Below are 26,529 nucleotides of genomic sequence, written 5' to 3'. Positions count from 1 at the left end.
GGCGAGACTTAAAGATCGCAGTCCATCGACGTTCCCCATCCAACTTGGCAGAACTAGAGCAATTTTCATGTGAATAATGAGCAAAGATTTCACCATCTCACTGTACGAATCTGGTAGAGATCTGCCCCAAAATACTCATAACAGTCATTGCTGCAAAAGGTGTTTCCAGCAAGTACACACCAAAGGTGCTGAATACTTTTACAACCAGTGAAGTTTGATCTGTACATGGTTTTTACAGGTATTCCTGACATGTAACCTCCTTCAACTCTCAGTGTTTAGTTTGATCTCTTCAGTTATAAATAAAAAGGTTCATTTTGAAAAATTGTTTCTACATAATTCATCTAAATGTGGCATTCTTGGTCTGTGATGAATACTTTTGCATTCCACTGTGTAGATATCAAGTCAATCAGATGAAAATTGACGAATTATGTGACCTTGACCTTTTGACCTGAAAAAATAGGCTTCTTGTCTGAGACTACCTCAACCAGCTGGTTCTGTTTTGGAAAGATCTGAGTAAAATTGCATGACCTATAGGTGATTGACAAACAAATAGACAAAGAATCAGACAGAATAACAGTTCAGACCAAGCAATATAGTTACAAATCTTCGATTTCACAAAAGTACCCCAGCCAACATGTATTTTATTTAACGTTGGGGTGCATTTTTTGTTAATAGCAGGCATCCATGCTAGATCAATCAGTCATAGGGTGGGGAAGAAAATGTGGGTGGATGCCACCCTCGATTTTGATCTTAAATGTCATTTTCAAGGTCAAAAGGTCAAATAAGGTCAAATTTTGTGTTTTTTTTACATTGTGCATTAATTGACATCAATTTTGTTGGCTCTATCCATATAAACTATTTTTACATTACTATTTTATATTAACAAGTGAATTTTATTTTTTACCCTTATGTGTATGGCATCGTGAAACACCAAAATGTGATTTTCTCGAAATGTGTTTATTCTGCATGTTAAAGTAATTTGCACACCGAATCTTTTGGTTTATACTATCATACACGTTCAATAAACTACTTTGTCACTGTAAAATGCCAAACAATTATTTTGTTTGCAATGACCACTTGCTTTATTTGTTCTTAAACACTTTGTAGCCCCCTCTTGTGGCAGATTTGTTCAAAGAAATTCCAACATGGCGGTTTGGTGTTGTGACCATGCTTTATCAGGCAGTGTACATAATTGACGCAAACTGCACATCAAAAGTGAGTAACTTTGATAAAAAATAGACATGTGTTGGTTGGAGAGATATATACAACAATTATCTGGGCCAATTAAGGAAACGGGACCGGAGCATTTACATGTCTTATTTGACGGCTGGTATACTCTGTGTACGGGGAGTCTTTATTTGGTCTAAGTTTGAGCCTGGCAATTCCACATTTAGATTTGAGTTAAACCATATTGTTAATCGTTAAACAACTATTCAGAGGACAAACTAAAATTGTGTTTGGAATGACGGAATGCCGTAAAACGGACCATCATACCACATTTGGGTCAAATTACACATGTATTGCCCCGTACCGTTGATGCAGTACTATGTACAAAGAAACATTCTTATGGCTGATTGAGGGAACTGTCGGGTTTCATGACACACTCAGGAAGCACCACTCAAAAACCTTCGCTGATTCGTACAAGGCAAATGTATCAACTAAACAGAATGTACAGAAAACAATCAAAGCTGACAGAAAGCTACTGCAGCGATTGCTCAATGCTGTCACCGCCGGGCGACCACTGGAAATGGCGACCATTCTCAAGCATGAACTCTCTCCAATCCCACTGTCTCTGGCCAAGGTTGGAGGGAAGATGAACTCTGCTTCAAAGTCGGAGCTGATTAACATATTGATGGCAGGACTACAAGTACCTCCTGAAGTTCCAGAAGCTGACAAGAAGACATGTGTGATTATAGATGGTCACGCCCTCATCCAAGCTCTAGGAAAGCCTGTTGGGTGTCAGACATTTGGTGAATATGCTGATGTATTTGTAAAAACTGTAACACGTCACCTTTGGACAGCACACAACAAGAGTTGATGTAGTATTTGATCGCTACATCGGGGAAAGCTCCATCAAGGCAGTGACTCGCTCAAAGCGACTGGGAAAAAAAAAGATACCAATCCGCAAGCTCATCGATGGGCCCAATGTCCCACTCCCACAGGTTTGGGTCCAGTTCATTGCCTTGGATGAAAACAAAGCTGATCTTGCCAATTTCTTAGCTGAGGAAATCATAAAGAAAGGTAAAGATCTGCCCGGGCGATTTGAGCTGATAACCGGAGGCGGATTTACAGATGCTACTGATGCAAGGTCAACAAGGAGAGATGACCCCAGGCTTCACGGAAACCATGAAGAGGCTGATACCAGGCTGATACTCCATTCGTGTGAGGCAGTTAATGAAGGATACCAAAGAGTGCTCGTAATCTGCAGAGACACAGATGTCATGCTACTTCTGATACACTTTGTATCAACAAGAATATCTGAAGTGTGGATGGTGTCTGGAACAGTAAAGAATCGGAAATGTTACCCACTACATGCCGTATCTGAGAGACTTACACAACCTGTGAGGGAAAACCTACTCAGCTTCCATGCGCTAACAGGTTGTGACACAACATCTTATTTCAGTGGCAATGCAAAGAGGTCATGCTGGAAAGCATTTGAAAGCCAACCACTTCTTGTCAAGGGGATCGGTCGTGATGGAGACCTTGCACCTATTGAACAGTTTGTGTGTTACCTGTATGGGACACCTGACCAACGAACCGTCAACCATGCCAGGCTCCAACTCTTTGGAAAGGCTAAGAAGGGACTAGAGATGTTACCACCGACAAGGGATGCACTGGAACTTCACGCTACACGTGCCAATTATCAGGCGAAGATTTGGTTGCAAGCAGACCAGGAACACATAGATGTCTCATCGCCTACAGACACCTCAGCTTGGAGGAAGGAGTCCGGTTGCCTTAAAGCCGTCTGGACAAGGCTACCCCCAATCCCAAAAGCCTGCCTGGAGCTGCTATCCTGTGGATGCAAATCAAAATGCAGAACAGCTCGATGTACTTGCTTCAGAGAGAACTTCAGGTGCACTTTTGCCTGCGGATGTGATGCGATTGACTGCTGTAATCCAACTGGCCAGTAGATTCATACCAAGAGCCTCATGCCGATACACATGCATGTACATGTAGGCTTATGCGGCACACCCAATACTGTATGTTCCCTTTCCATTGTGTCACCCAGCTGGTCACACTCAGTAACATCACATTAATTTAATTAATATTTTAAACACATTGTAATGATGGATAAATGGCGAAACCGTATAGCCCTTTTTCAGATCAAAAAAGTTTGCTGTTTCGCATCATACATGTCGGGCCGTACATTAAGGCATATAATACACAATGTTGCATGTTGCAGAGACTGTGTACTTCAGCAATAGTATAACTATCTTTTTGCAAATATAAACATTAAATGAACTTTTAACAGGGAAAAGTCCAGGATAAAATGACCTTTCAGGTCAAAATCAGTGGTTGCATCCACCAACATTAATTCTTCCCCACACGATGACTATAATTGATCCGGCGTGGATGCCTGTTATAAACAAGCAATTCACCATAAAATCAGATGTTGGCTGGTGTACTAGAACAAATCTGACTGCCACAAGAGGGAGCTATACAGTATTTAATTAAAGATAAAGCGAGTGGCCATTGCAAAAAAAGTTTGTTTAGGATTTTACAGTGACAAATTAGTATACTGAATGTGTGTGATAGTTTAAACCAAAAAGATTCGGTGTGTAAATTACTTTAACATGCAAAATAAACACATTTCGAGAAAATCACATTTTTGTGTTTCAGAATGCCATACACATATGTGTAAAACTTAAAATTCACTTGTTAATTAAACAGGTTAAATGCATGTTTTTGAAAATATAAAGTTTATATGGATAGAGGAGGCAAAGTTGATGTCAATTCATGCACAATGTAAAAAAAACACAAAATTTGACCTATTTGACCTTTTGACCTTGAAAATGACCTTTCAGGTCAAAATCAGTGGTTGCATCCACCAACATTAAATTCTTCCCCACACGATGACTATAATTGATCCGGCGTGGGTGCCTGTTATAAACAAGCAATTCACCATAAAATCAGATGTTGGCTGGTGTACTAGAACAAATCTGACTGCCACAAGAGGGGGCTACACAGTATTTAATTAAAGATAAAGCGAGTGGCCATTGCAAAAAAAGTTTGTTTAGGATTTTACAGTGACAAATTAGTATACTGAATGTGTGTGATAGTTTAAACCAAAAAGATTCGGTGTGTAAATTACTTTAACACGCAAAATAAACACATTTCGAGAAAATCACATTTTTGTGTTTCAGAATGCCATACACATATGTGTAAAACTTAAAATTCACTTGTTAATTAAACAGGTTAAATGCATGTTTTTGAAAATATAAAGTTTATATGGATAGAGGAGGCAAAGTTGATGTCAATTCATGCACAATGTAAAAAAAAACACAAAATTTGACCTATTTGACCTTTTGACCTTGAAAATGACCTTAAAGGTCAAAATCAAGGGTGGCATCCACCTACATTTTCTTCCCCACCCTATGACTGATTGATCTAGCATGGTTGCTTGCTATGAACAAAAAATTCACTAGAAATCGTTTTGAAGAGGACTTTTCCATGTTTAGCTGGTGTACTACAAGTAATAAACAAACAGACAGGTGTAAAAACACAGCGTCCATCCATATTCAGTGGCGGTGGTAATAAACATTATGTAGAGATGGATCCTGCATATTTTAAAGCTCCTATCCCTACCTTGTTTCACATACTTTTTAACATTGCCATCCCCATATTATTTGGCATTTTCAATGCTGTCTGTATACTTGTAACTTTACCTGAGACAGCTTTTTGCAGTCTTTGTATCTCTTCCACAAATGAGGTCGAGCAATTTTTGCAGAGAAATTTTCTTTGATGCAGTGAGCAGTTTGTGGCTTGAAGGAAAACGCAAAACAACATTTCCTCGATGAAGATACGTCCTCAAATATATTCACGCGGTTATTGTTAAGACGACTTGCTGAGCTGAAGGAAATTTTGATCGAACCTCTTGGATTATGGAACACTAATCTTGTACAATGTTAATAATGCCTGGTTGGTACTTCAGTGATTGTTTCTAATGACTTGAGGAGTGGAGTTGAATTTAAAAACTGCGAACAAAGAATGATCAGTGCTTTATGAAGTTTAATAAGTTTAACATGTTTGATATTTTACAGTTTGTTTTGGGGATGGGGTTCAGCAATTATTCTGGGACACACAGACTGCACAGAGTCCATGATTCTGTGATTGTTTTAAAATTAAATATAATTCCCATGGATAAAGAATTTCTATAATAATATGAGATCTGTTTGTGCCTCCTCCCTGTTCCTGCAGTGGTACAGAACTTCGCTGTTATGGCAAAGGCCTGACATCGGTCCCCACTGGAATCCCAGCCAGTACTACATATCTGGATCTGGAAACTTGATTTCTGACAATTAATCAAAACACACATTTTCTTGTCTGATGTACGTTCATTGTAAAATCCTACCTCAGCACCCATGGTGTCAACATTTATTCCTTTGTGTTCAAGTTATTTAAACACCAATTCAATTGAGACCAATTTTGTGTTCAGGAAAAAGGGATAACTGCTTACGTAATAAATAGATTGAATGTGGCGTGTTAATCAGTTCATGACTCATCAATCCTGCATAGTAGAGAGACGTGTGGGGGACTTCGTATTACTCGGTGGAGTTCCGGTTTACCCTGTGGACCCATGGTGACATTTCCCACACATATATTACTTTGCGTTCAGATAATTTAAGTGCCATTTCAATTGATACCGACGATCTCCCCAGGAAAAAAAGGATACCTGCATACGTAATAAATAGATTGAACACGTTGTGTAACTCAGTCGGACGTCTTGGTACCCGGTTATCACTGCCAGCAGTTATAAAGTGGCAGTTCTAGTTAATGTTACAATTGTGAAATAATGAAACGGAACACAAAGAAGGAAACCGAAGAAGTAAAGAGCAAAGATGGAGTCATCAGGAGGAACCCGGAGAGGATTCGGTTTTCAGCCGCTACTCCGCAACCCTCAAACCCATCCAGGTGTAGCCAAGTAGGCCTTACAGAAAAATTTCTGCAAGAATTTACTTTTCCTTCGAGAGATAGGGAGCAAAAGAGAGTAATACAGAGTAAAAGGTATGAAAGAGAAGCAAAAAGCAAGAATTAGAATGAATAAAGAGAATTATGAAAAAAAAATGTGAAGACCAAATTACAAAGATGTTAGGAAGAACCTGGACAGATTCCTAAAACCTGCTCCTCTGCTCTTGCTCACCCTCTCTCTGTTCTATTCACCCTCTCATTTGCTCAAGGTCATCTGCCATCTGCTTGGAAATCAGCAAACATTACCACTCTGCATAAAAAGGTGCAAAAACAGATCCCTGGAATCTACAGACCAATCAGCCTTCTCCCAATCATCAGTGAGGTTATGGAATCCATCATCGCTTCTGACATTATATCCTTCCTCTTCTCCAATGGTTTGATTTCCGATCATCAATTTAGATTAAGACCAGGTCACTTTACCCTGGATTTGCTGCTTCTGCTCTCCCAATAATGGATGGAGGTCCTCAATGCCAGACATGTGATCAAGCCATTTCCCGAGACATATTGCGAGCTTTTGATGTGGTCTGGCACCCTGCCCTGCTCACCAAACTCTCTTCTTATGGTATCTGAGGCAATCTCCACTCATGGCTTGCAGACTTCATCTCCTGTCGCAGTCAACGCATGGCTCTCTCTCATCTCCTCTTCCTGTCCAGGCTGGAGTTGCTCAAGGCAGTGTTCTGGGTGCTGTTCATTTTCTTGTTTTCATCAATGATCTCTGTGGCTTTCTGTAAAATCCTCTTTATCTTTTTTCTGATGACTCCACCCTCTGACGTACCATCTGCCATCCCTCAGATTGGCAGGCAGTAGCCTCTTCTCTCTCCGCAGATCTGGATAAAATCACAAGCTGGTCCAACACGTGGAACATGTCTTCCAACCATGTCTCGCTAAAAGGACCGTCTGGACCCCCCCACCCCCCCCCCCGCTTCCATCTACTTGTTCAACAATCCTCTTGAAGAAGTCACTTTTATTCAAGATTTTGGGCCACACTATCTGCCATAATCTTTCTTGGGAAAGCCACATTTCAAAGCTGGCCTCCAAAGCCAGTTGATGATTGGGCATCATCCATCATGTAAAGTTCTTCTTTGGTACACCTGAGCTCTGAACCACATACAAAACTTTCATCCACAGCCTGATGTTGTACTGTTCTCCCCTCTAGGGTGGTGCTCCTGCCTCACACATAGCTCAGCTTCACACTTGGAAACCAAGGCATTTAGGATCATTGGTATCTCCCATAATGAAGCTGAGTCTTTGAGTCTTACTCTCATCACAGGCATGTCAGTGGACTTTCTGCCTTCTTCCGTCTCTTCTCTGGCCTCACCCCCCTGCTCTGTCCCCCCTTTATTTATGCAGGGCGCTCAAGGTCCACCAGCATCCCCCTTCTGGTTAAACTGCCAAAATCAAGAATCACTGCTCACCTTCACTTTTTCATTCCTCTTTTTTTTCCACCTCCGGAACAAACTCCCACACTCTTTTCAATCCCACTATTCCCTCCAGGTCTTCAAAACAGCTGTTCACCACCATCTCTTATCTTCCCCCATCCAAATCCTTGATCTTTTCTACCCCCGTTAATCCACCCCAAACCCACCTCCTTCATATTCCCTGCTTTCCTTCCTGAAAGTCCCTGACATGTCCATCCTGTTTACCCCATGTTCTCCACCCCATCCCTCTCCCTTGAACAGATATCCTCATGTGTCTGTTTCCCACTATTTTCTGCTTCCCTCTCCCACCCCTCCTGTCTCCTGCTCCCCTTGTTATAATGTTCTGTGTGTTAGCTTTTATACGAGCTTCGACAATGTTTACAAAAAATAATAATAACAAAGAAAAAGACAGATTTCAGCAGTTACTCCCCAAGCTCAAATGCAGCAACATGTACAAGCTACCAGAAGTCCATAAAACATTTTACATTTTGACCGATTGAAAATCTGAGCAGTTTGGAATGAATAAAAATTTGTCACACCTGCAGGATGAAGTATAGAGCAAAGATGGAGTCATTCGGAGGATTTGGGTTTCAGTTGCAACTCCTCCACCCTCAAACCCATCCAAGCACAGCCAAGTGAGCCTTACAGAAAAAAAATTGGAAAAATTCACATTTCAGAGATATATAGATTAAAAAATAGACAAACTAAGGGTAACGAGAGAAAAAAGAGAGGGAAATGAACAAAAAGAAAAGAAAAAGCAAAAATTATCACGATTGAAGAAAAATGGTAAAAAGTACAAAGAATGAAGGGAGAGTTGAAAGAGAAAGGAACAAAATCAAAGATATCGGGAAGAACCCGGATCGATAGGTTTCAGCAGTTCATTGCCAAGGCTCAAATGCAGCAACAGGTATAAGCTACCAGAGCTCCATCTACAACAGCTATAAGCTACCAGTGGTCCATCTACAACAGTTATAAGCTGTCAGAGCTCCATCGACAACAGCTATAAGCTTCCAGTGGTCCATCTATAACAGTTATAAGCAACCAGTGGTCCATTTAAAACAGCTATAAGCTACCAGTGGTCCATCTACAACAGTTATAAGCTGTCAGAGCTCCATCTACAACAGCTATAAGCTACCAGTAGTCCATCTATAACAGGTATAAGCTGCCAGAGCTCCATCGACAACAGGTATAAGCAACCAGTGGTCCATTTAAAAATGTTTTGTGAACATAAATGCTTTGCATCTGTTTCAACTGGAATTCCTGCCAGAACCACATATCTGAGGCTGGACAATAATAAGCTTCAGTCTCTTCCTCAAATTTTATTAAAGATCATGTCACAGAATAGTGTAACATGTTACGTACCAGTTACAAAGTGTCCTCAGAAGACACAACAATGCTCTTGCACTGAAATCTATCTGTAGGTTAAGAAAATAGACAAATAAACAGTTTGGACAAATATGAGACAGATCACCAACATTAATGGAAGGAATCGTAACAAACAAATCTGCCCAACAATCAACAAAGCTTCCCAGATGATTGGGAAGTAAATCATTCATTTGTCTCCACTGGGAATTCTTGCAGACACCTGTATTAGACAATTGATGACGTAGTTAAGTAAAAAAATATTGAAACTATTGTTCACATGATTACATATCTAGCAGAGAGATCCCAAAATAACTCGGTGTTCACACAACACACGTGTCAGGGTCATATTCCTTCTCCATTATTTCCTCCAAATATCACTTATTACCTCATGATGGAGTAAATCCTCCCAGATTCAAATCGATATTTTATTTGAATCATTCCACTGAACCCACTACTTCTCGAAGCCTGTTGTTATTTTAAAAAGGAGAATGACAACATAAAATCAATACAAAACAAGTGGAGGTACATTCAAAGTACACCGCCCCCATGCCAAATATATAAATAAATAATCCTCCACCACGCGACATCGCCGGGGCACCTTCGGTGCCTGGCGATGCCACCTTGCAGCACATGGGAACGGAATTTTAAGGGAGCAGTGTACAATAATTGATTTATTAATTGCATAATTAAATATATAAATAAAAATCGTAAAATAATTGATTTCTCATTCAATTGACGAATAGCATACCTAAACCAACACTTTCATCCGAATCTGTAACTTTTTGAAAATTAAGTAATTAATCGAAAAATGAATAACTAATCGATTCATTGATTAATCCATCAATCAAAAATACTCTTTATAGCCAAATCACTTGTTCAATGTCATGTCCAAATATCAGCTTCCGACCTCAAAATGTGCCTGAGATATTACCAGGATGAGAAATAAAATAAATAATAATTAATAAATCGACAATAATTAAGTGATTTATCAGTTTTTTTTTAAATAATAATAACATTTTAACCAAAGCACATCTTCAATTTTGTTCCCAAATTTCAGCTTCCTCGATCAAAGGATGGCTGAGATATCGCTTCAACAAGCAAGAAAGAATAATTAAATAATTCATGAATCAACTAGAAGGGCACTCGGAGCACATACCTCTGCCACATAAATCCTGATCCACGAGAACATATCGGGCCCAATACATTTTTGAGATATCATTCTATACAGTACGACATCATTTTTGGCCTTATCTCTCAATGGTGAAGAATCACTTTAAAAATTCTAGTAGTCAAATCCGGATCCAGATCTTCACCAAAAACTAACCAGTCCATCCTTGTCCACACCCAACATGTCCACAAAATTTCATCCGGATCTGTCCACAACTTTTTGAGATATCCTGTACACAATCAAACAAACAGACAAACAAAGAGACAGAAAGGGGTGAAAACATAACCTCGTTCACCTTCAGTGGCGCAGGTATCTCGAGCGAAGTCGATAGCAAGCCATCGCAAATCCCCACACTTCCCACCGAAAGCAAAGTTGAAAGATGGCAAAAAATTCCGTGTGTGAACCAGTTTGACCACTCCTCCTTTTCATAAATGCCAAGGTGAGCCAATGAAAAAAGCCAAGAATTCACAAGGTTTCGGAAAAGCGATGATAAGAGAAAACCTATACGCCAAGAAAACCTACAGAAAACCAAGACACCAAGGAGAACAACGATTAGCCAAGATCTTGTGAAAAAAGCCAAGGAGTGGTCACACTGGTGTGAACCTATTGTTCTTCAGGAATTATCCAATATTAAATTTTTAATTTAAAAACCTCTCCCATTTTGACCCTTGTAACCCGAAATCCCCAAAACATGGTGTGTGAACCGGAACTCGAATCCCAAAAAATTGTAACATATTCTATATGTCCCACAATGCTGATTGCATAGAGTCTCATAATAAAAATGTTTCAAAATGTGCCCGTAATTATATTTTTTGGTTTTTGACCTCATGGGTGGGGCCAAAGTTGAGACTGCTCTCTCGCCCCTTCTTGTCGTGTAGTGATCACAACTACTGTTTGGTGAATTTCTGAACAATGGTTTCGGAGGTGCGTGACGGATGGACAAATGGACAGACAAACGGAGCCGATTACAATTTCCCCTCATTTTTTGTCAAAAAGCATGGGGATAACAATTATGAACAAGAACAAGTTTGAATTGCGAACATACCCTGTGGGAGTTCATTTGTACAACTCTCAGGTGAGCGATGGCACGGCCAACAGATAGTTTTGAAATTTGGTAATATTTTCATCACATCAGAAAAAGAAACCAGAACACCTCACAAGAGTGAGGCGAGTTTCACATCATCATTTGAGACTTAATTTTGCGTTGCGAATCGCACTTTGGGCTCAGTTAATGCCTGCGCATGTGTCTAGTATATGTCTGTCAATTTTCATCGAATTCTGTTCACGAATAATGGAGACATAGACGTTCAAATGAACTGTACACAAGAAAAGAGAGCACGCAAGTGGCGCTTAGATCCCGCTGGGTGTTTGACCCCACGGGGTAAAAAGGGCAATCAGAGATTGCAGACCGTTGAGAAGATTTTTGGAAGTTTTAGGGTAAATCCAATATGGCTGCCAAACCATGTGACCAATGACATCATATGTGCAAAGCTTTTGTTCTTCATGTATAGATGGTCATACATGTAAAGTTTTGCCTCAATCTGTTCAGTCACTTCAGAGAAGAAGATATTTGAAGGTTAAAAAAAGCAAAAAAACAATATGACTGCCAAAGCAAGTGACCAATGACATCATCATATTCTTTCTGTGGACCATTTTATCCTGAGATGACCCTCAAAATTTTTCATACTGATCAGATGTCGTGTTCTACATATGCAATTATGACGTCATGTCGAAGGCATCGATGTTGTCATAAAAAAATCACTTATTCCCCATGAGGAGTGAGAGCTTCTCATGTGCCAAATTTCAATTTTTTTCCTTGGTGCGGTTTCAGACACAGAGTTGCAAAGATTTTCCGTTTTTCCAACATGGCTGCCACAAATTCTTCCAATATGACATATGACATCATAATTATCATAAAACATTATATTGGAGAAGTCGCTCCTTTGGTGAAAATTTCCTCTCAATCCAACAAGTGGTTGTGGAGAAAAATACCAAAGTTCTGTGTGGACAAACACACACACAAACAAGAGGGGGAGCACTCGGGAGAGTGCAAAACCTCCACCGCCAATACTGCTGGGTCACTCAAGTGAACCTTATATCTTATTCATTAAATATGATGTCAACAGTGTTGACAACAATTTTTTTGGGGGGGGGGGGGTTTGGAAATCACTTTTAAACATGTAGAAATGCAAAAAAAAAGTTTTTTTCTCTAACAATTTTTTTTTGGGGGGGGGGGTTGGAAATCACTTAAAACATGTAGAAATGCCACAATTTTTTTTCTCTAACAATTTTTTTTGGGGGGGGGGGTGTTAGAAATAACTTAAAATGTCGAAATGCAAAAAAAAAAAAAATTCTCTAACAATTTTTTTTTGGGGGGGGGGGACCAAGTCCAAAATTTAATGGCATAATCCTTGGACCATACCTACCCACCCCCCCACCAAGTTTCGTCGAAATCCGTCGAGGAGTTTTTCCGTAATACTGTTCACAAACAAACAAACAAACAAACAGAAAGGGGTGAAAACAGTAACCTCCATCCATCTTCGAAGATGGCAGAGGTTAACAAACAGACAGACGGACAAACAATGACAATTTGAAAAAATACTAAAGTTCAGAACTTTGACAATGATAAACAGGAAAATACATCCGATTACCAGCGAATTATGTGAGCACGACTTACACATCGTGCTCCGCACATCGTTCGCTGCGGTTATTTCGGACATCTTGGCGGAAACAGCACAGCCTCAACCTGCTGTGCAGGCTCAACCTCCAGCCTCAGTTTCGAATTTGAATTCCCTTCAAAAAAACCTAGCAATGCTCTGATCCTTGCTGTGCAAGTAAGTGAGAATCCCAATGACGAACGTCATATTTAGATAACAAACGACATGTTAGTTTGAGAACGTTTGACAACTCCCCCTTCAATAGAGGGTGTGCGAGTGATGTCACCACATTTCTGATGTGCCAACTTTGAGTACAAGGAAATAAAGCAAAACTACACATGGACAACATCACTGTGTTTACATTTGTTAAAATCAATATCATAAAAGGAGCCGTGTTTGTCTGTTTGTTATCTTGCCAAAACGAAGTTTTTGCAAGATATGTTAGTCAGCTTGTATGTTTTTTTTTGTTATTTTGTTTGTCTGTAATCACGTATCGATCACTCTGCAGAGCACAGTTATCATTGGAAATTTTTGCAACTTCGCATATCAGAGGCCTATAGAGGTCCCTTTCAGCGCATAAAATTTTCAAGGTCAAGGTCAAGGTCACTTTGTCGCAAATCAGGGGAGTCGACGAAACCCTTATTTTTTGAGTAATTTTGATCAGATCGTCTTCAAACTTCATGGGAATATCGTTCATGGTCTGACGCTCAGCTGATTAATTTTTGGTGGTGACCGGCCTTGACCTTCATGGTTAGCGCTGGAGGTCGAAAGTTTTTGACCCCAAGGTCAAATTTTGAAATCTTAGATACCATATCGAGTAATACCTCATATGAAAGCGCTTGATAAGTGCTTTCCAGATCTGTCAAAAGTTTGAGGCTATGACGTCATTTGATGACGTCATGACGAAAAAACGGATTTTTCATGAAAATTTTATTTCCTCAGCTCTCATCAAAATCTCTTGATATTTCATGTACAACGGTCCTGGAGAGATACCATTAACCGTACGAAAATATAAAGGTCAAGGTCAAAGGTCAAGGTCACAAAAAGGTCAAGCATCAAGGTCGACGAAACCTATTTTTTGAGTAACTTTAATCGAATAAATAAGTCACTCATGTTCACATTTTGGCAAGATACTGGTCACCCTGGGGTGACATTGGTTTTTTGTTTGTTTGTCGTATATTATAACTTGAGAACGGATTAACGGATTTCAATAAATTTAACTAAGGTGGATTCAGGGAACTGAATCTCGAAAAGATCATGGTTTTGGCTTGGGGATGATCTGAAAGAGTGGTGAACAACTGTTGTAAAGACCTGTCAGAAAGAAAAAGGATGTTGGTTTCAAAGGTGAGAAAAACAGACCAACGAATGGGTGGACGTGAGCAGTCACCCTGGATTTTTGAGATAGTGGTTAAATGCCTTGTGGCTCTTAATATACTGTGTTTTTTGATCGAATTTGAAATAAAATGGCTCTTCTAGTTACTTGGGACGCTGACCCCTGCTCTGGGCCATCACGTCGGCCCAAATAATTCACCAGGAGGATGTGAATCAAGCTCTAAATAAAACCAGTTACAGGGAACTTGAAGTTAATAAAACACTCAGTCCATGTGGACCTTCATGTGATTATTCTTAAAACGACTTGATGAGCTAAAGGAAATTTTCATCAAACCTCTGAATATGGAATATTATCTGGTACAAAGTGAATAATGCCTGTTTTACACCTCAGTGATTGTTTCTAATGATTTGAGGAGTTTAAAAAGCCGACAAAGAATGATCGGTGCTTTCAGTCGCTTAATAATTCCAACATGTTTGGTATTTTACAGTTTGTGTTGGGGATGGGGTTCAGCAATTATTCTGGGACACCCCCACACAGAGTCCATGATTCTGTGATTATTTCCTAATGAAATGTAATTCCCGTGGATAAAGAATTGTGATAATAATTTGAGATATGCTATTCCTCCTCTTTGTTCCTGCAGTGGTACACAAGTTCTCTGTTGGAGCAAAGGCCTAACATCAGTTCCAACTGGAATTCCTGCCCGGACAACATCTTTGGATCTGGAAATTGCCATTCTGACAAGTAATCAAAATACTTTTTCTTGTCTGATGTACGTTCATTGTAAAATCGTCACTTATAAATCAAATAAATAATACAGTATGGAGAATGCCAATTTGAGAAAACCTTTAACTCCACTCTCAGACTTTACATAACACAACCACCATGCCCCTGCCCTCCCCCTTGCAGGCTGCAACCCCATCTGGTGATTTTCACTATCTGGTGATGGAATGGCTGAAAATAGATTGCAACTGCAGAGTTAATTTTTTCCAATACAAAATAAACTAGAAATGCATTCGGTCCAGCGAATACCTCCACCCCGCAATGCCTGATCCACAAGAACATATCGGGCCCAATACATTTTTGAAATATCGTGCTGTACAGGACTATATCGTTGATGCCCCTATCTCTCAATGGTGAAGAATCACTTTATAAATTCTAGTAGTTGGATCCAGATCCGGATCTTCACCAAAATCGAAATTCTTTCTTGTCATACACCCAACCTGTCCACCAAGTTTCATCTGAATCCGTGCAAAACTTTTTGACATATCGTGCTATATATAGTTTTGGGCACAATCTCTCAATGGTGAAGAATCACTTCAAAAATTCGAGTCGTCGGAACCGGAACCGGATCTGGATCTTCACCAAAATCGAAACAGTTTGTCCTTGTTACACACAGAACCTGCCCACAAAATTTCATTCGGATCCGCCCAGAACTGTTTGAGATATTCTGTACACCAACAAACAAACAAATGAAATTGCTCGTTGAGCAAGGAATTACCAGAATAACTTTGTCATATCTCTATGATCTCTGAAAAAACAAAAATCTGGAAATCAATTTGGTTCTTACAAGTCGATAGTGCTTCTGTTTAATGAGTTATTGCACTTAGTTTGGTCATGATCATAACTTGGAAGTCAATCGGACTTGAAATGGCGTTTTTATCGCAATTTGAAAGTTTTGACCCGACCCCCCCGACATTCGACCCCCGACCACGAAGAAGGGTGTTGGTGTGATACCCCAATGAGACATATGGTTGGATGCAGAATTGGAAGATGCACATTTTGGATTTGGTTTGAAGTCGATACGACCATTTTAGCGGACGTTATTGCGAAAATAAGAATTTCGGTTTTGCGGTGACCTTGACCTTGACCTTGACCTTTGACCTAGATTCACCAAAAACGACAAGTGTCTAAGTTTGACCAGGGCCGACGTCTGTACCCAGTTTGGTCATGATCGCTGAAACGGTGTGGCTGCTACAGGGTAAACAAACACACAAACAGACAGACAGACAGACAGACACACAGAATGAAACACACAACCAACCAACATAATTACCGAAATCCGAAGGATTCCGGCAATTAACAAACGGAGTAAAAACTGAGTACTTCCTTTCTTCTGTGCCTGGCAATGACGTCATCCATCACCCGGATATCCAGTTGGGAAGGAGTGGAATCCAATGTTTCACATTATATCACATATTTTCACACAAAATATTTTATAATCACATTGAGAAATGCATTTGACAAAGACGGCATTCTTCTTCTTCTTCTTCTTCTTCTTCTTCTTCTTCTTCTTCTTCTTCTTCTTCTTCTTCTTCTGCCATAATTATCCCACCTCTATTGTGGGACAGCCAGGGGAAGCTTGGCCCAAGTCTTCATGAACCAGCTGGCCAGGCCTGACGTTCGACAAGTTTGGGCAGGAATTTGGAGTTTGACCATGGTGCCGGCGATAGCTCACCTACTTTTCATGAAGGACACCGTGGGATCTTTAAAGTGCACAAACTCATGTTGGCAGACGGGACACCCGTGAAACATCAATCCGAGAGACGGCACACACATTGATGAATCATCCTGCCTGTAAAACACCAGGCTGACAGTTTATACTTGGGTCGGGAATCAAACTCAGACTGGACAGCTTAGAGGTGAATGGCCGCACCTCCAGGCCATGGTGTCAGCCCAGATGATGCACAAGGTGGCTGTGAATCAAGTTCTGAATAAAACCAGTTACAGAGAACTTGCAGTTAAGAAATCACTAAATCCATGTAGATCTTCACATGGTTCTCGAGGAAACCTTCTTCTGTGCGTTTACGAGCTCAAAGATGAACTGAACGAGTTCCTACGCACACAAGGGAAAACGGCATGGGTAGCGTTGCTTGAGTCGGACTCTTGGCTGTCAGAACTGTGCTCTCTCGTTGACATCTTTGAACATCTCAATGTCCTCAACGGCTCCCTCCAAGGCAAAGACGCCAACCTCATGATTTTTCACGACAAAATGAGCGGATTTCTGGCAACTCTAAAATGACTGGCAGACAAAGCAGCTGTTAAGCGCTTCAGCCTTTTCCCCCATCTGGTGGAGCATCTAACGACCTGCCAGAATGATGATACTGAGCTCGACAGTCTTTCTGGGGAGATAGCACGTCACCTTCGGTCGCTCATTGAACAGTTCGAGCACTATTTCCCTGAGCTGGATGTGCAGTCCTTTTCTGTGGTTCGGGACCCTTTCACGGCTCCACTCGACTCGATTGCCGATGAAGATGATACAGCACAGGAAGAGCTTGTACAGCTCCAGCAGGATTCAGGAGCGCAGGCTCTTGCGCGGACGAATTCGTTGTCGACATTCTGGTGCAAAATGCCGCCGTTGTACCCGACCCTGTCACGGCGCGCCATTAAGGTTCTCATGCCATATCCTTCATCATACTTTTGTGAGCAGTCGTTCTCCACCATGGTGGTGATTAAAACAAAGTACAGAAATCGCCCAGAAATGGAGCATGATATGATCCTGGCATTGTCATCTACTTCTCCACGAATAGAGAAGTTGGTTTCTGAAAAACAGGCTCATCCTTGTCACTGATATATCTAAATGTCATTCGGACTAAACTTCTGAAACATTCAACTGTACCATTTGGATACTGTCGGCTATTCTCCGTTTACTCGTCGATGAAAACATGACGATGGTGAATAAAGTAAACAGTAAATGTTCTTGTGTCGTATGAAATCTTATCTTATAGATTATGAATTGGGTTTTGAATCTTTTGGGTCGCGCGATGTAGAGAGGTTCTGAAATTGGGTCACAACTAAAAAAAAGTTTGAAAACCACTGGCCCTGATGATACACAAGGAGGCTGTGAATCAAGTTCTGAATATAACCAGTTACAGAGAACTTGTAGTTAATAAATCACTAAATCCATGTGGATCTTCATGCGGTTATTGTTAAGACGACTTGCTGAGATGAAGGAAATTTTGATCGAACCTCTTGGATTATGGAACACTATAATCTTGTACAATGTTAATAATGCCTGGTTTGTACTTCAGTGATTGTTTGTAATGACTTTAGGAGTGGAGTTGAATTTACAAACCGCTAACAAAGAATGGTCGGTGCTTTATGAAGTTTAATAAGTTTAACATGTTTGATATTTTACAGTTTGTTTTGGTGACGGGGTTCAGCAATTATTCTGGTACACACAGACCGCACAGAGTCCATGATTCTGTGATTGTTTCAAAAATGAAATGTAATTCCCATGGATAAAGAATTGTGATAATAGTATGAGATCTGTTTGTTCCTCCTCCCTGTTCCTGCAGTGGTACAAAAGCTCTCTGTTATAGCAAAGGCCTTACATCAGTTCCCACTGGAATCTCAGCCAGAACTACATATCTGCATCTGGAAACTTGATTTCTGACAATTAATCAAAACACACATTTTCTTGTATGATGTACGTTCATTGTAAAATCGTCACTTATTAATCAAATAAATAATAGAGATTCATGTCAATTTGGGAAAAAAACCTTTAACTCCACTCTCAGACTTTATGTAACACCACCCCCATGCCCCCTCCCCCCTTGCAGGCTGCAAGCCCATCTGTTGATTTTCACTCAGACAGAATGAATGAAAACAGTTTGCAACTGCAGAGTTTATTTTTTTCCAATACAAAGTAAACTAGAGCGAAGTGGATGGCGCGCCACCGCAAATCCCCACACTTCCCACCTCAAGCAAAGTTGGAAGATGGCAAAATATTCCACCAGGAATGATCCAGTATGGAATTTTTAATTTTAAAAACTCTCACGTTTTGACCCTTGCGACCCTAAGTCCTCACAACTTGGGGCATGAACCGGAAGTCAAATCCAAAAAATCGTTACATATTCCAATGATGATTGCATGCAATGTCTCAGAAAAACAAGGAAATGTTTTAAAATGTGTCCGTAATTGTATTTTTGTGGAATCTGACCTTTTGACTTCATGGGTGGGGCCGACGTTAATCCTGCTCTCTCGCCCCGTCTTGCCTTGTGATGATCATAACACCAAAGTTTGGCAAATTTCTGCACAATAGTTTCGCAGATGCGTGACGGATGGAGAGATGGACAGACAAACGGAGCTTATTACAATTTCCCCCCCATTTTTTTCCCAAAAAGCATGGGGATAACAATCATGAAAAAGTGGGGATCCATGACCCATTTTGTAAAATAATTTTCGAACCTATTTTCCAACACCATTTCAGTTTCAAACATCCACCAGCAGCTTGGCATCGAACAACGAAAAGATTATAAAAAATACAAAAATCATTTGTATTACAAATAATTTTTCAGGTATCCAACGCCCAAAGCCAAACACAAATATGAATGCACATGAAAGCTTGCCTCGTTGCCAGTGGGTGCCTGGCGTCCTCTTGTGGAAGCACGCTGCAATGTCCCAAATGGCTTGCCTACATCCCAGCAGATGCCTTGCGCCTTCTTGTGGAAGCACGCTGCAATGTCCCAAATGGCTTGCCTCCTGTCCAGCGGGCACCATCGTTTTATATAACTAACAGCTGAAATTTTTGTTGTTCCAGGTGAGCTAAAAACGAGACACAGTCCATCCATGAAGCTGTAGTTGAAGCTTTGAAGTCGCGAGTGAAGCCGTGATATGAAGCTCTTGCCTCATCTAGAGCTACGCGGGCGATGGAGGTGTCGGCCTCATCGGAGCATTGCTGTACACTGATTCCATTCCTACTAAATGTCTCAGTAAGGAGCAGAACGAGCTGGGCTTTGTTGTTCTTGTTATCGAGGAACTTTTCTCTTGCAATGATGATTTTGAGATCCAGACGGATCTGAATGTCACAGCATGCATTATTTGTTCGTCTCAAGTGGTCATGGTCCTTGGTGGAGCTGCCATATCCGTCAAAGACCACCGTTATCCGGAGGCGATGGCTCCCCATGGACTTCACAAACCGGAGGTAGCTCTCCGCAACATCCTTCCAAGTAAGGTTAGCCTCCCACTTGACATTGTGCAGGAGCCACCCACCATCGACCACAAGGCTTGTGCAGGGGGTTGTTCGACAGGTGCCACACATGCCTTCAGGGACCTTGCTGGGGTAGCCTTGTCTGGCTTTCGCAACTTTTGATTTTTGTCAAACAGAGACATCGGTTTTGGCGTCAACTCAAAGCGCAGAGCTTCTTTGGTCTTGACTTCACGCTCACTGATGACAATGAGGCGGTTGAATAGCTTCAGTGAGTCAATGACCAGCTTCTCGCCATTGACTTTGGGTCCAGATCTGAGGCTTACAAGTGATTTGACCTTGTGTTTGGTTACCATTGCATCCACAACAGTTTTCCCATCCATCTTCGCCTGTATGGCTCTGCCAACTTCTTCTGCTTGATCAGCGTTGACTTGGTCTTCGGGAATGCTGCTGAACCCAGTTGAGAAGGACACCAGAGTCTTCTTGTCCCGTGTGGCATCGAAAGGGTTGACTTCCTCCAACCACCCAACTATGGTGTTGACAGCATCGTTATCTCTCTTCATTTGGGCTCTTTTAACGTCGGTGTGGACAGGTACCCCACATTTGACCATGCTTCTTTCTAGCTCTTGGTGAATGAACAAGAAGTGGTTCACAGTCTGAACCCAAGACTTATGAGAAGACTCATTCTGAAAGCGGCCTCTGTTTAGACCACCGGAGGATTTTTCCTCACGCATGAGTGTGGTTTCTATCGTGATGTCGGTCCATGTGCCGGACCATTCATGGTCTGAGAACCTGACGACATGGTTGCCGTACAAAGTGAACTTGGATAGAGTTTCCTGGAACATGGGACTCTCCTGTCGCTGATGCATCAGCTGTACATACAGCCTTGCTCCCTTTGCGCGTCGCCCACAAGCTCAGAATGTGATAAGATCCGTGGGTGGCCTTTATTGGAGACTTTTGAGAGCGTATGCTTTTCAATCCCGGAACCACCACAGATTAAACCCCTCAAGCCAGGTTCAGTCACATCCTTGTCCATACTGTCCTAAAAAATAAGACATTTTTTTGTAAACAACGAACAGGACATGAAATTTTGACACAAAACAGACAGAGCACACATACAGTGATGTGTTTTAACATTAATAGGTCCACTCTACGTTGAATATATTCAACTTCTATTGAGTCCGGTACACAATCATTTTATAGCTAAAAGCTCTTAGCTAACGCCAGCTAACACAGAGAGTTATACTGATCATGAGCACAAGTATAACCAACAATATAGCAGTGGTTTCAAAAATGTTGTATGCTGGTTTCAGCACAATTTGAACAATCTGAATCAATTGGGCCAAATTACCGCAAAACACAGTCTGAGATATCTAAAAATGTATCGTATCAATATTTTACGGCCAGGGATTCATTTTTCCTCAAATCTAATGGTTGGAATCAATTCAGCATCCCAAAAACACCCCTAGTTAGACATCCCCACAAGGCAATATTGGCAAAAGTTAATTTTTCTGATTTTTTTCGCGCAGGCCCTCTGAGCACCCGAACTTTGATTGGCTCCCCAGAATTTTCCACAAGGATTTGGGTTTGCACTAATTGATAGGTGTTAGTAGACACCTAGATGAATACGTTAGTGAAGAAATTTTTTGGTAATCAATTTTTTCACAGATGGTCAACATAATTTGCTAAAATTCCCTAACTATGAAGCCTCGTCCATCCATCCATTGGGACCATACTCTGTGCAGAGGGTTGGTGCTGCCTAAAGGCCCGGTCACACCTTGACGTTTTAGCCAGCGATGGCAACGTATTAAAATGTATGTAAAACGCTGGCTGACGTTGAACTTTTGATGTTTTTTTTAAAGATTCGGACGTATTCATAGCGACTTGGTCTTATGTATAACGCATTGGTAACGGACACAGAACGTTTCGTTGTGTTATAGATAACTTATACCAACGAATGCTGAACCTGTTGTCGGCCTACACAACCGATGCCCAACGATAGTCTAACTTAGGCATAGCGCGTTGCACGCATCGCCGACGATGTCATGACGTAGCCTATTAAAAGGCTGACGCACAACGATTCGAATCATAACTACCGTAGAAATGGAAGTGTCAACATCGCGGTCACACCTTGGCGATCTTGCCAGCGTATGCCGACCTAAGAAAAATGTGTCTAAAACGTTGGGGCACGTCAAATACGGTATGAGTAAGTTTGGTATACGCGAGTAGAACGCTAAAGCACGCTATCATACGTCGTAGTAAGTAGAGTACGTCAAGAAATTCAAAACATGTTCAAAATTTTACGACGTACTCGGCGTATGACACACGTTCCGCATGCGATGGGGATAAGTTTTACACACGATATGTGGACGCTTACACACGTCCACAAAGGCTACTTATAAGCTACTCATAAGTCGAAACACGTCGCGGTAATGTCTTTTTTACGCGAAACTTATTTCTAACTTATGTTTGACGTGCTTTGAACCAATTCTTTACGTCGTCCCAACACACATCGACGTATGTAGACGTATTCCAATGACGTCTTCCGGTCGACAAAAAAAAAATTAACGTGTTTCTAGCTTACAACTGCCATATAAAGACGTGTTCCCAGCGGTTTTGGGAATTGGTATATAAAAATGGTGTTCATAAAAGGGGAACCCAACAGTGTTTTCGAGTCCTTTTTGAGTCGATGTCCATGTCAGCAGAAACAGTATCTGTATCAGTATCAGTATTGGTATTAGTATTAGTATTAGTAGTAGTTTGTTCATGTTGGCAGTAGTAGGTGAGTGTGAGGGGGAGGGTGTGGGTTATGATGGATCGTCCTTGCGTTTAACGATTTAACGATTTAAATGATAAACTCAACGATTTAAATGGCTGCATCTCCACTATTGAAAGTAGACGCTTGCGCTCAACAATTGGATTTTTTTTACACTCAACGACTTTTAAACGGTACCACTCAGCTAGTTTCATTGTTTACAATGAACGATTTAAATTGCTGTCACTCGCCTTTGTTTTTTGACGCTGGGGTTTTGAAATTTGAAGCGTTTCTTCTGAACGTGTTAAAACGCTCAAACTCGACTATTTTAAATAGACGCTGCCGATGGACAATTGGAATCGTAGCCAAGCTAGACATCGAAGTGTGAACATCCTCGTCATGCCGAAGAAAAGTTTGAAGAATGCTGCAAATAAGTGTCCTGGCCGTGGCCGTGGACGCTGACGCAAGGACGATCCATTATACCGACGTCTTTCAGCGTATGAGTAACTTAAAAGTAACGTCTGTCGATGTGTGGCAACGATCGCGTAACGTGCCAACAACACGTTAATCATAGGTTAGAAATAAGTTTCGGGTACGCTAAACATTACCTCGGCGTGTCTCAACTTATGATTAACTTACAAGTAGCATGTGTTGACATCTGTCAACGATCGCAGACCGTGCCTACAACTTGTGGCCAGCGTAGCGAAACGTGCGAGTCATACGCCGGCATACGTCGTGAAATTTCAAGCATGAAAAAATTTGAGGACAACCGAAAAGTACAACGTTTAAAGCCAGCGTACAACGACGTATGGCAGTGTTTTTCAGCGTGCTCTCAATGTTATCAAAACTTACCCATAACGTATTCAACGTGTGCCAGCGTTTTAAAAAAAAAATCAAAAATCGGCATACGTTGGCTAAAACGTCAAGGTGTGACCGGGCATTAAGCAGTCTCCTTGGTTATTAGGCACAATCCTGGACGGGTTGTCACTCCGACACAGGATACTAGCAAGCTGGCACTCATTCTGCCAACCTCAGAAGGATGGCAGGCAGAGTCAACCCCACCTGGTATTAATTCAACAGCTAGGGGGATTTGAACTCAGGATCCTCGGATCCCAAGCCGACCACCCTAAATGAAGTCTTATTATATGCCTTCTAATTAATTACTTCCTGTTTCAATGTCATTTGCACCCTGACTACGTATATTAATTCCATACTACTGGAACGTAACTTTTAAAGTTAAACCATTGAAACCTTTAATTGAGATTGCTAAGACCCCTCAGACCTTTGAAGACACTTTAGACGTCGTTATACATTTTTGGCCTTAAGACCCCTCAAATCCCTTAAGATCACTTGACACCCCAAAAACCCTTTAAGACCATGAGACAACTCATAACCTCAAGACTTTTTAAGACCTGCTAAAACACTTAAGATTCTTGAAGACCCCGAAGAACCCAAAGACCCCGAAGGCCACACACCCTTTAAGACCCTCAAAACCCCCAAGACAACTTAAGACCCCAAAGACTCAAGACACCCATGAGTTTTAAGATGCTCAAGACTCTTTGAGACAATAAATACCCCCCAAAGACCCTTAATACCCAAATTCATTTAAGACCCCCCCCCCCCCTCCAAGACCCCTAACAACCCCAAGAATCTTAAGACTGCAAAGGCCCTCAAGAACATTGAGAACTTTAAGACCTCCAATAAGCTTAAGACTCCTCAGACCTTTAAGACTCGTAATACCCAAAGGACCCTCAAATACTCATAAGACCCCACCAAAACCCTTAAAATTGCCAAAACTTCCAAGACCCTTAAGACACCCTGACCAGAAAAGAGCCTTATTCACCCCCCGATATCCTTTAAGACCCTGGAGACACTTAAGACCCGTAAGACCGTCAAGGATCCCTATCACACTTAAGACTCCAAAAACCCCCAATTCCCTTAAAACCACTATGACCCTTTAAGACCCCTAATACTCTCAAGAACCCCTGAGGCCCAAAAGACCTCCAAGTCCCTTAAGACCTCCAAGATTTTTAAGCCCCACAATACCCTTAAGACCCCCTAAGACCTTTAAGACCCCAAGACTCCTAATACCCCTTTTACTTTTAAGACCCTTTCAACACTTTAGACAACTTTAGACCCCTTCACCCTTCAGACCTATTTTACCCTTTAGACCTCGAGAATCTTTAGATCCCACAATGTTACACCGCTAAAGTCTCTTGACCCCCTTTAGACCCCTTGCACCTTTCAGAAATAGTAGACAGCTTGGACCCTTGACCATTTAGAGCTTTAGACCACTTAGACCTTTTTAGATCATTTTTACATGCTTCAGAGATTAGATCCTTTCAACCCCTGAGACCCAGAGTACTATTGCGATGTACCCTTTAGACCTTTAGATAGATCATCTATAACATTTTAGATGCACACCAGGGAGCCTCGTGAGTGGAGGAGGCCAATGGGCCGACCACGTGCCTAGTGGTTGCAGCAGGTTGATCGGCATCTCAAAGAGATTGGGATGGGCCTGGCATCTGCCTGGGGGATGGCCAGACGAAGGCCCCTGGAGTACCGGCGGAAAGTGGACGCAGCGACGCGCTGTTCTGGCACATGCTCCCATACCTGACCTGACCTGACCCCCACACAGAGTCTATGATTATTTCAAAATGAAATGTAATTCCCATGGATAAAGAATTGTGATAATAATATGAGATCTGTTCTTCCTCCTCCTTGTTCCTGCAGTGGTACAGAAGTTGGGTGTTGTTGCAGCAGCCTAACATCAGTTCCAACTGGAATTCCTGCCCGGACAACATATCTGAATCTGGCTTTCTGATAAATAATGAAAATACTTTTTCTTGTCTGATGTACGTTCATTGCAAAAGTGTCACTTATAAATCAAATAAATAATACAGAAAAGAGAATACCAATTTGAGAAAAGCTTTAACTCTTCTCTCAGACTTTATGTAACACCACCCCGTGCCCCTGCCCACCCCCATGCCGGCTGCAACCACATCTGTTGATTTTCACTCAGAAAGAATGGCTGAAAATAGTTTGCACCTGCAAAGTTTATTTTTTCCAAAACAAAATAAACGAGAAGGGCACTCGGTACAGTGCATACCTCCGCATCACAATGCCTGATCCATGAGAACATATTGGGCCCGATACATTTTTGAGATATCATGCCACACAGTACTATATCGTTTTTGGCCCAACCTCTCAATGGTGAAGAATCACTTAAGCAATTCTAGAAATCAGATCCAGACCCAGATCTTCACCAAAAACTAACCAATCCATCCGTGTCCACACCCAACATGTCCACAAAATTTCATCCAGATCTGTCCACAACTTTTTGAGACATCCTGTACACAATCAAACAAACAGATAAACAAAGAGCCAGAAAGGGGGGGGGGGGGGAAATAACCTCTTTGACCTTCGGTGGCACAGGTAACAAGAGCGAAATCGATGGCAAGCCATCGCAAATCCCCACACTTCCCACCGAAAGCAAAGTTGAAAGATGGCAAAAAAGTTCCGTGTGTGAACCTATTGTTCTTCAGGAATGATCCAATATTAAATTTTGAATTAAAAAACCTCTCCCATTTTGACCCTTGTAACCCGAAATCCCCAAAACATGGGGTGTGAACCGGAAGTCAAATCCCAAAAAATTGTTGCATATTCTTTGTGTCCTACAATGCTGATTGCATACATTCTCGTAATAAAAATGTTTCAA

The 26,529-nt window shown here is 41.3% G+C and overlaps 3 protein-coding genes across 5 annotated transcripts in view; 2 read left to right on the top strand and 1 right to left on the bottom strand.

Moving 5' to 3' along the window:
• The window catches only part of LOC147034222 (uncharacterized), a 34,830-nt gene extending 12,674 nt beyond the window's left edge, over nucleotides 1-22,156 (bottom strand). For 2 of the 3 annotated variants that reach the window (XM_085878835.1, XM_085878846.1), the window contains exons 1-3: nucleotides 19,070-22,156; nucleotides 8,970-9,022; nucleotides 8,147-8,248 (exon numbers count right to left, since the gene is read on the bottom strand). In XM_085878835.1, coding sequence (XP_085734961.1) covers nucleotides 20,041-20,925 — 885 coding nt within the window. In that variant the 5' untranslated portion in view covers nucleotides 20,926-22,156 and the 3' untranslated portion in view covers nucleotides 8,147-8,248; nucleotides 8,970-9,022; nucleotides 19,070-20,040. Of the gene's footprint in view, nucleotides 1-8,146; nucleotides 8,249-8,969; nucleotides 9,023-10,435; nucleotides 10,653-19,069 lie in introns of those variants that run through there. The other variant, XR_015057569.1, reaches the window with a different exon arrangement.
• Nucleotides 1-26,529, top strand: part of LOC147034221 (uncharacterized) — a 150,708-nt gene extending 124,179 nt beyond the window's left edge. The window contains exons 3-6 of the mRNA XM_085878875.1: nucleotides 5,419-5,549; nucleotides 11,019-11,215; nucleotides 14,771-14,871; nucleotides 25,545-26,529. Coding sequence (XP_085735001.1) covers nucleotides 11,084-11,215; nucleotides 14,771-14,871; nucleotides 25,545-25,635 — 324 coding nt within the window. The 5' untranslated portion in view covers nucleotides 5,419-5,549; nucleotides 11,019-11,083 and the 3' untranslated portion in view covers nucleotides 25,636-26,529. The remainder of the gene's footprint in view (nucleotides 1-5,418; nucleotides 5,550-11,018; nucleotides 11,216-14,770; nucleotides 14,872-25,544) is intronic.
• LOC147034223 (uncharacterized) lies at nucleotides 1,547-3,907 on the top strand. Its single transcript, XM_085850670.1, has 2 exons — nucleotides 1,547-1,904; nucleotides 2,011-3,907. Exons 1-2 carry the CDS (start codon nucleotides 1,547-1,549, stop codon nucleotides 3,129-3,131), a joined length of 1,479 nt encoding a protein of 492 aa, XP_085706796.1. The 3' UTR covers nucleotides 3,132-3,907.

The sequence above is a fragment of the Eptatretus burgeri genome, chromosome 1 (genome assembly GCF_056783735.1).
Source record: "Eptatretus burgeri isolate ZD-2024b chromosome 1, Ebu_testis_v1, whole genome shotgun sequence".
Taxonomy (NCBI): Eukaryota; Metazoa; Chordata; class Myxini; order Myxiniformes; family Myxinidae; genus Eptatretus; species Eptatretus burgeri.
This window is presented reverse-complemented; position numbering and strand designations above follow the sequence as displayed.